General features: G+C 35.5%; 1 protein-coding gene across 1 annotated transcript in view; it reads left to right on the top strand.

The window, feature by feature from the left end:
* Positions 1 to 214: 214 nt before the first annotated feature.
* Positions 215 to 11111, top strand: part of LOC145679165 (acetylcholine receptor subunit beta-like) — a 28205-nt gene continuing 17308 nt past the window's right edge. The window contains exon 1 of the mRNA XM_081749756.1: positions 215 to 231. Coding sequence (XP_081605882.1) covers positions 215 to 231 — 17 coding nt within the window. The remainder of the gene's footprint in view (positions 232 to 11111) is intronic.

The following is an 11111-nucleotide window of genomic DNA, read 5'->3' as shown; positions in this document are numbered from 1 at the left end:
ACATTATCTCCCTCTGTCAAACCCTATATTGTCAACCTTCCCCATTCTACGCATGAGTAGCAAACTATCTGATCGAGTGAAATTCCTGTCATCGTTTAGCCCCTGTACCCCTCGCATCCTACGTCAGAACAACGTCTTTGTTTAATAAGTGACAGGTGGTCATAATGTTTTGGTTATTCAGTGTATTTCCTTTAAATCATATCATATAGATACAATGTCTGAAAGTCATGAGTAAGTCATTTCTTCCAAGCAGCATGCAATTCTAAGTAAATACTCTTCATATGATAGCTGGAGTACTGTACTTGCAATGACATATTTTGGGCCAAATGGGTGCCTAGTGGGCATTACCAGAAAGTAATATAAATAGTGACGTAAAGTTTAGACGGAAGACAGCGATTGAATTCCTCCTCAAGTAGAGAGTTTCTGTATTAAATATTCATCGTCGATTCAGAATACATATGATGATCAGGAGGGCCGTTGCGTGGGCGGGGCGTCCGGGGCGATTGCCCCGGGCGCCGCGACCAGGGGGAGCCATGACGACAAATCAACAAAATTCAAGGAATTCAAATTATGTTGGTAAATGCAATCTAAAAAAAAAAATGTTAATTTAGATATTTTAATAATGATCAGGCTACGGCTAAGTAAAATTTATTTATTTATTTCATAAGAACAACACAAAAAGCTTAATACCCAGTTATAGTGTCGTGTACATAATTATCTAACATACATTATTATACATACACAAATATACGTTGTTTAATTGTGCGGAAGTTATTGCCTGGCAATTGTTTTGAACTTGTTTTCGGACATACTAAATACATCTATTACACGAAATCGGACATACTAAATACATCTACTACATACTAAATACATCTACTACATACTAAATACACTACTAATCATTTCGTTATATGAAGCACACATTCTCCACAGAGGAGACTTACGTAGTATATTAGTTCTTCCATTTCTACAATAGAATGTCCCAGTGTTTGCTGTTCTAGTCTTACCTATTAGGACAGGTAATAATACTTCTGAAACTAATTCTGGATAGTCAATTTTACCGTTTAATAATTTATGTAAGAACAACAAATCAAACATCCATATTCTTTTTTCTAACGTTTGAAAGCTAAAATTCGTTACTGAGTCTTCATAGGGGACATACTTTGTATTGGGTAGAAACCGGTTTTCTTGTATGGAAACATTTTTAAAATTTTAAACTGGAAATTTCCTATTGCATGAGAGTATTTAGTGACATTTGGTGTTCAAACAGTAGAACAGTATTCTAATATTGACCTCACATACGAAAAATATAACGTTATAGATGTTGATTCTTTGTAGAAATCCTGTCCTATCCTATAAGTTAAACCTAGGTTTCTATATGCACTACTCGTTATTGCGTCAACGTGTTGAGCAAAGGTTAATTTGCTTTTAAATATAACTCATAGATCTTTGATAGTATTTGGGGTACACAAGGAAGTGCCACTTATTGTATAGGTAAAGTTAATTAGATTTTCTTTCCTCGTGAAAGATAGAGATTTACATTTAGACACATTTAGGACTAATTTATTCTTATCACACCATATTTGAACTATAGATCCTGTTGAAGTTTCAAGCAGTCATCAAATGAACTTATTTTGGAGTATAATTTGGGATGGTAGGCAAAAAGAACTAGAGAAGTTTTGATGCACAGGGAAATATCATTAATAACAAGAAGAAACAACAGGGGATCTAGATTAGATCCTTGAGGGATCCCAACAGAATATTGAACTTGAAAATTACCGGTAATGTAAAACATCGTCTAGGATTATTCAACTGGAACTCTCTCCAGCCCTCTCCGAGAATATATATATTTTTAATATTTGTATCGTTATTTGTGTATTCTATGCTATTACTACGTTGATATATATGAAGTTCAAAATAATCAAGAATAGCACTCGATTTCAATAATTCAAAACCTGTTTTCAATAACTTTTAAGTGTTAACTACAAAAGCCATTCACTTGTATAAAATTGACATAATACTAACTTCTTTTATCTTACATTATGATCTTACATTCCATATTTAAATCTAGAAGTACATAATAAACTGTGGTTGTTTTTCATACACAAGGGAAAGGGTGCCTGGGAATTCTCGCCCCGGGCGCTTACAACCCACGCGACGGCCCTGATGATCAATACATGTATGAAAGTAGTCCATCCAAGAAATGACCTAAATATTTTACGGAGGGAATACATGCAGACTTTGGGGATCATACCCCTACAAATCTCCTAGGCCTGTTGCTAATAACGAGATTCAGGAACTGGTTCTGAAACCGAAAGAACTATTATTGATACGTCGCCTGACGTGATTTTCTTTTATTAATACTGCTTTACTTTGGTGAAGAAGAGCCTATATCCCACTTTTCGAATCCTAAGTAACTATAGTTTTTTGTTTGATGTAGAAAACAAACCTAATTGTGACAAATACTCAAGGCTGGCGGAGTGAAACTGAACAACCGTTAGGGTTGGGTTAGGTTAGGTTAGAAATGGTTAGAAATGGGGTAAAAAACAGAAATAGCATCAATATTAATATTCTAACGTGTGTATCAAATTAACATAGGAGAACTTGATGATACAGAGGAAGACCAATATACTCCAAGATTCATTTCCGTCTCCTTTAGCCTTGCCGGCATATACGTGGGACGTAAAACTTAAATTTCCAAGATTCATTTTTGTGTAAATTTCTGTTTGGATGTTGTTAAAACAATTCGTTTTTATATTAGATTTTCTTCTTACTTTAGAATCGATTTCTTTAGACAGTAAGGTTTTTCACAAAGTTTGTAATATTTGCATTAGCAGAATTAAAACTCCACTCGTTCAAGTTGTCTTTATGTCGTTAGGTACATTTCTGTAATACTCATGTTTTGTATTAATGAGTCAAAAAAATATTGTTTTCTGATATGAAAATCCAATACAAAATGTAAGCCAAGGCGCAAAGTAAACACTCACGTTTCAGAAAATAATATTTGTATCAATTAATCCTTAAATGTTAAAACATGGTACCGGTAATCCATACAGCAGCATACAAAATTAAAAATTCGCTATATTGATTTGATACAATTATGTTAATTCTTCATGTATAGTCTTATGTGAAAAATCAGCTTTCTAACTTTTAAAATGAATTGTGCAACAGGAAACCTCTAATTTTTTAAAATAGTAAAATTGTAGGTGACCACGTTCTTGCCTCATACTCTTCAATTAATACTTTATTTTATTATCTTTACACAAAAGATTTGTAGCATAGTAGTATCGTACAAAACAACCCAACGACAGACCCGGGATCAAATCTCACCATTTTAATTACCTTTCTTCATCAAATATTATTGTTTAGGTAATTATTATTGTAATTCTATTATTGCTTTATTATTATTATTATTATTATTATTAACAATGACTCCGAACCTCATCAATTCATGGATTCACTTTTACATGAGTTGTTGTGACATAAAGTAAAATGACTTATGTGAATACTAAGTTTATACGTTACAAGAGATGTAACCCCCAATTATTTGCCGTATATTCAGTCGTGTCTGATCGTAAAAACTTAGTGTGAGGCAGGAGAGGGAAAAATCGTGACAAAATCAAATTCAAGATTTAAACGGATTCACAAATTTCATGTTTGAGATCCGGGTTCGATTCCCGGCGGGAGCTCATGTGGTTCGGATTCCACGTTAATTAGTAGGTCCACGTCTCATATAGCCTCGCTGCTGAACGGGACGTTAAACTCAAAATCAACTCAACTCAACTCACAAGTTTCATGGCTTCTACGTATATACCAATAAACTCTTTTTGAATATCCGTGCCTTCTGTACGAGAAATCTGCAATTTCATTTCGTACTTGTTAAAAACATTCTACTTTTCACAGTTAGTCGGACTTCGTGATAAATCTATCGCGAAATATCCTCACAAATTTTAATTCTATAGCAAACTTTTACAATAAAAGGTGATGCATTTTCTACTACCCTTTAAGTTTTTTGAGAGAAAAATTATACCAAAAATCAATTTTCTTGAACACGAGGTCACACGACAAATAACACACGTACTACTGTAATATTTTTGACGGTTCTTATCACTCTTGCTACAAGTGTGACGCACATATTTTAGCGTTGCAGTGCTTTTCAGCCCTGCAATACGCGATATTACGCACTGCGCGGATTCCTCAACGTTCCTATAATGTTTGGTGTTGAAACTGACAAGTTACAACGAAATAATTGATGCATATGAGCCGTGTTCTGTAAAAGTAATGTCTAATTTTCAACGTCATCAAAACTTAAGAAGGACATTACAGGGTTGACTATGTCTTGTAAATGGTAAAACAAGTATATGTAGTTTATATCAGTACATAAACTAACAAAATATATTGTCTATGGAACAGGACGTTCAATACTGCGTTCACAAAAGCTCTCGATTGACTTCTATCCCTAGCCAACTGTATCCAGTTTTTAATTTGTATTCCTATTTCTGCGAGATCCACCTTAATATTATCCCCCATCTTCGTCTGTTTTCTTAACGGTCGTTTCTGGATTGGAGTTACACTTAAAACTTTGGAAGCGTTCCCACTTTCTTCCATTCAGATTACATGACCTGCTCATCTGAGCCTCCTAGACTTGATGACCCTAATAATGAATGGTAAACTGTATAAATTGTGCAGTTCTTCGTTATGAAGTTTCCGCCATTTCCCATTCCCGTTCCTCTTGGGTCCGAATATTCGTTTCAGGATCTTATTCTCAAATACTTTCAGTTTGCGTTCTTCTCTCAGAGTAAGTGATCACGTTTCACAACAATACTGAACAACAAGCATGATTATCGTTTTATATATTTTAAACTTCAAATTTCTCGACAGAATTCGAAATGACAAAAGACTAATTTGATTTTGAACTAAATATTATCACTAATTCCGTTCATTTAGTCGACATATAATTTCTTCGTGAATATGGTCTTGGTCTGTTAATATTAATCCTAGATATTTGAAAGTATCTACTTTATCGAAAGCATTATTTGATATTTTAACGCATCCATAACTTGCAGTATTACAATCCCGACGAACTTCCATGTATTTAATTTTCTCTGCATTTATTTCTAAACCCTGTCCCTGCAAGCGTTTAATAAGACCTCTGCATTTCTTTCTACTGTTGTCCTATCAACCCCTATTAAATTTACATAATCAGCACACGCGATAACCTGGTGAATACCATTCAGCTCTACGCCCTGTTGCTATATTTGGTTTTCCTTATAGCGTATCCCAGGACAAAGTTAAATAATAATGGCGGAAAAGCATCTCCTTGTTTCACGCCACTCTCGACGTGAAAGATTGTAGACAAGAATTTAATTACCCGGACTTTACTTTGGGATTCATTTAAATATATCTTAATTAATCTAACCAGCTTTATTCGTATTTCAAATTCTGTAAGAATGTATCACAATGTTTCATTCCTGAGTCGTAGGCATTTCTAAAATCAATAAATAATTTACATAATGGATTATTGTGTTCCCATTTCTTTTCAAGTACTAGTCAAATGAAAATATCTGGTCGATAGTTGATCGATTTCGCCTAGATCTGCACTGGATACCAGTACATACCGTACTAATTGAATTTTGGTTATATTTTATAAAAGTCCTATTTAATACTATGCTATAGTTTTAATGAATATTTCTAATATACAGTCTATTTTATTTAGGATTGGATTGATCAACATTTAATGTGGAATCCTGAAGAATACGATAACGTAACATTTTTTCAAGTATCTCCTAAGGACATTTGGCTTCCTGATATCAGCGTCATTAATAGGTAATAAACTGGTTTATGTTTAATTATAGTTGTGAAACATATTTTATGATTAATATTAACTGAAACGGCACTTTAAAATAATAGTCATTGGTGTGTTAGAAAATAGGCATAATATAATTATTATTATTATAGAATACTCCCTCAATTATAAACTTATAAAGGTGACTTCATTTAATCAAGAACAGCTTTTAGTTGAATGCCTATCAAAAGAGAATCACGGCAACAAGTCGGTAAGAAAGAATAATTAAACTAACTTAGGGAACCACCGTAGCAACAGTCGGACGGTCTCGTGCATTTGACTTCGGGTAACGAGGCGCTCATTTAGTGTTCGAGTCTTTCAAAGAGCATATAATAGGCGTTTTTAACGGTAGGTGTACAAAACCTCGCGGCCGAAATATAGCGGCCAGAACTTCGCGGCTCAAAATCTCCCGTGGCCAAAATCTCGCATGTCCAAAATTTTACAGGCCAAATTTCGCCTCACTCAAAATCTCGCCTGGCCGAAACCTTGTCCAAAATCTCGCGGTAGGCCTACAGAGTCCGGCCTAATCAGAAACTTATGTGACGCAATCTCACCTAGGAAAGAGTTTCGTCAGTATAAAACCTCATCACAACAACTTCTTGATTGTACAGTGTTCTGTAAAAGTAATGTCTAATCTATAACGTTATGAAAACTTAAAAGGGACATACGATGTATTATCTATAAACCATAAAGGTAACACATAGGTAATTATATTGTAAGTAGCATACACATAGACTTTTTATTTTTTTTCTGCCCAACACTGAATTTTCATTGATATTTAAATGGAATTTATTATATTTGTTATGTCAAGTGATTTAGAAATTCACTACAGGATTGAACACATAAACTTCTAATGAAAAGAGAGTTCACTCAAACTAGTCGACTGTTTCTCAAACTATCTTAAATCTGCTTTTGTCTTTTCTGTGAAGTACGTTTCTGCTCCATGCTAGCTTTTGCGCTGAATAAGTGAAAGTTATAGTTCTTAGAATGTATAAGCGTATTTTTAGCATAAGTCACATACTATTTTACGTCAAAATAACTTATGTAAACTAGGTTGAACCCGTGGAATGATTACGGTTAGAATGATGGTTAATAATAATAATAATAATAATAATAATAATAATAATAATAATAATAATAATAATAATAATAATAATAATAATAATAATAATAATAATAATAATAATAAACGACAACAACCAATAAAATTATGTTTATAATTATCTATACAATAAAATTTGATGAAGAAAATTAATTGAGAAATTCTAACCCTATCTGCCGGTAGGTGGTTTCTTGAGTTACAATTATACCACAAATCCTTCATGTAAAGCTAACAAAATAAACTACTAGATAGGGAAGATACGTTTGCGAACCATATTTAACCTTACAATATCTCGGACCCTAACTTTCTTGCACATCTCGATACAATTTAAGGAGTTCAATAATACCGTTTACCATATTTTCTCCTTCCAAAATAGAAGTCGAACTGCGGGATTACTCAGCTTTAAGGAACGTTTTGAGATATTTTCATCGTTGAGGAAGGCTATGTAACATGTTTCTGAGTTGAAAAGGGAAATGATGAATAATTCATTCAATAACCCACCTAAAGAACGCCTATTTGTACGGACCTTAGTATCTCGTCTAGTCTTACACAAAAGCTTTTTAATTATTATAACAGTTTTTGTGCAACATCAAGTGGCTGATTGGGGTAAGAGGTTACCACATTGATCTTCCACTCAGTACGCCCAGGTTCGAATTCTACCAGATTTGAACTTTTCAACACACTTAAATTCAAATTTCAATATGTACTCTGAGTGATAATACAACGAGTACTGATAGAGCACTGTATAATATGTACTCTAACAACATATTCTCCTATGGAGGTGGGAAGACATGTTCATATGATGAGAATGATATTGAATTAGAGTGGGTCAATGAGTAAAGACAAATGTTTATAAACTTATTTCCCTCAATTGTTCTAGATTTGATATTTTAAATTTACTTCAACTATTTTCTAACTCATGTATAATCAGTGCTTTTCTTTCTTCACCGGTGACGGCGCTAGTATCGCCGATAAACAGAAATGGCGTCGGCAGTCGAAAAGGCGCAATGCGAGTGGTGGTTTGCAGAGACAAAAAGTGTTGTTCAAGTTCAGCCAAACTGGACATGTTTACCACAAGGATCCTCCATCACGCAACAATAGGGGAGGGTGCTGTTCCTATGGCCAAAATTTGGATTTGAATGTTTTCTGATAACTGTAATGCATTTTTTCGCAAACATAAATTTAGGCAAGTAGCTTGGGGTCTCTTGAAGACAAAATTTGTGACCAGTTCAAAATGTTATCGTTAAATAAGAATTACTTTTATTTTCCGAAGACCCCCCCCCCCCTGTAATTTGTATCGACGAACAGGTTGAAATTGGAAAAAATAGGCAAGAATAGGGTATAAATAACGTTTTATTTTTGTTACTAAACCGGTAGTAAAGGAAACAGATCTTTGAGCAAAAGTTATCAAGGATTATGGTCGTTAATCGCTCACATTTGTCTGAAAAATGCAATTTTCATTTTAAACCCAAGTTGAAATCGTTGAAACCAACTGAAAATGAGAGAAGAAGGGATTGACGTGCAGTGGATCCAACTTTTGGTTATGGCAGCTTCTTAAGATATCAACTCGTGGATGTCAAGGCCCGTTTAGTCATCTTTTATTTATTTACTTGTTTTGGTGATGCTCCTTTTGAAATTCCCTTCAGAAGCTTTTCTTGTTTTTCCTGATAGGCTTTCTCTAATTTCTTAATCTCTTGTGAGCTTGTCAGAATCCTTGAACTGCCGTTCTGTCACCCCCACCAATTCGTTTTTCGGGGAAGGGCCTTGGGATAACGCCTCAAAACTTCTGGCGATATCAACATGGATGCTGATGAACCTCCAGGCATGATGGTGGCTTCCGAGATATGAGGCTCCTGCTGATTTATGCCTATCACTGATCCTAAATGCTGTTTATCCTTGTTTCTCGAGGATGGTCTTGCTTCATTGTCATCTGCTACTTGTTCACGGATCTTAGTGTTGTGGCCATAGGTACAACTGATTCAATGGCCGTAGGTACAGCATTTCACCATCTTTACTTTACCGGTTGTCGGTGAACCCAAAGTGGCTTCATTGAAATAAAAATCGGGAATCAATCAACAGAGTAACTACCAATAGTTATAAGGAATTGTTGCTATTTTTGCGTGCACTGTAGGGGAGTGAAAAATTACAGTTTGTGTCCACATTTTTTTTACTTTGACCTCCCGAAAACATAAAAAAAAAATAAACAGCTATTTACCAGACCAAGATCTCGGAACACGGACACGTATGAAATGAAAGGCTCGGAACGGAAGGCTCGGACCAGTTCCCGATCATCCCCGACAACACACGACTTTTAATGAGCACTGGCCGTAGGTACAGCATCCTCCCCTATCCAGGCGTGGAAGGATCAATTTTTATTAACGGGGAGTATAGTGAAACAACACCGCGGTGGTAAATCGCGTGTGTCAGAAGAAAATGTGGAAACAATAAGACAGTGTTTCTTACGTAGCCCGAGGAAGTCAATTCACGCAGCGTGCAGGCAATTGGCAATTCCAAAGTCAACAGTGCACGATGTGGTACACAAACGATTACGTTTGCGCGCGTATAAGATGCAATTGTTGCAAGAAATTAAGCCCAACGATAAGCCACAGAGAGCAGCATTTGCTACTGAAATTCTGAACAGGATTGATTATGACCATAATTTCCTATTGAACGTTGTTTTCTCTGATGAGGCAACTTTTCACTTGTCTGGCTGTGTTAACAGACACAATGTTAGGATATGGGGATCTGAGAATCCTCATGCGTACATAAAACATTCTAGAGACTGTCCCAAATTGAATGTTTGGTGTGGTTTAACACATGATGCAGTTATAGATCCCTTCTTTTTTATGGAGCAAACCATAACAGGAAATGTGTTCTTAGACATGCTTCAACAGTTTGCTATTCCCCAGTTACAACATTTGCAACCTCAAGTGATATTCTAATTGGATGATGCCCCGTCACATTGGAGCCCACAAGTGAGGGAGTACCTTAATACTGAATTTCCTGGCAGTTGGATAGGCCGTGATGAGCCAATTAGGTGGCCTCCACGTTCTCCTGATGTTACCCTCTGGACTTATTTCTGTGGGGGTATGTGAAAGACCTTGTGTATTCTGGTGAAAAGATGAGTAACCTTGATGAACTGAAGAATCGTATTAGGAATGTTATTGCTTCAGTAACACCTCAGGTATTACAGAATACGTGGAGAGAGATTGAGTTCACGCTAGATATTGTAAGAGTTACAAATGAAGCTCACGTGGAATTACAGTGAGTTAGAATGACTTGTAAGTAAGACCAAATAAACGTTTTGAGTTCTCCTTTAAAATGCATGTTTTTTCTTTAAATTCTGTATCTTTGACCATATTAAAACTATACACTTTTAAAAACCATCAGTCCCATTCTGGACACACCCTGTACATTATAGTACACACAACGAGTTATAATATCATTGATACATGGTGTTCAACGGAGAACACGCTCAAAGTAATACACAATCATCCTAGAATAAAGAAACAGTTCGTACATCGTTTCTCTGTAGCCAGGGCTACCAACAACTTAATTCGCGGATAACTGTTCCGTGTATGTCTCGTTGCATATCTGTCCAGGCGTTGTAAAGGAAAAATTAGGTACGAAATTTAGTACTGATCATGAGTCCGCTTGATAGGAAATGACGATCAGTTCACCTGAATAATTTTGAACATTTTGTTCAGAACTGGTGGGGAAGAAGGGAATATATTATTTCACGTTTCTTCTGAATCTTTGGAAATGAAATGAAATGAAATAATTTAGTTCAACGTCCCGTGATTGTACTGTTTAGGATAAGGGAGTCGGATGATTAAGGCCAGTGAATGATGATGAAAGAATTGCTAGAATGAGAATGTGAAGGAAACGGGATTACCTCAAGAAAACTCATGAACAAAATCGTAAGGGCGAGCTGGAATTATAAGGGTCGGTCAAAAATAATGCACAACCCACTTCAGCTCGGCAAGTAAGCACTAGAGAAGTGGCATTTTGTAGGTGGAATCCCTCGTGTGGAAATGTCACTCAATATATAAACAATTTGTTACAATGCACTGCAGTCGTCTTTCTTTCCATGACACAATTACAGACGATCGTAAAGCTCTTGAGGTTGGTCATCACATTACTTTTTCACAACAATCAACTCGT

The sequence above is a fragment of the Thermobia domestica genome, chromosome 2 (genome assembly GCF_964235325.1).
Source record: "Thermobia domestica chromosome 2, izTheDome1.hap1.1, whole genome shotgun sequence".
Classification (NCBI taxonomy): domain Eukaryota; kingdom Metazoa; phylum Arthropoda; class Insecta; order Zygentoma; family Lepismatidae; genus Thermobia; species Thermobia domestica.
This window is presented reverse-complemented; position numbering and strand designations above follow the sequence as displayed.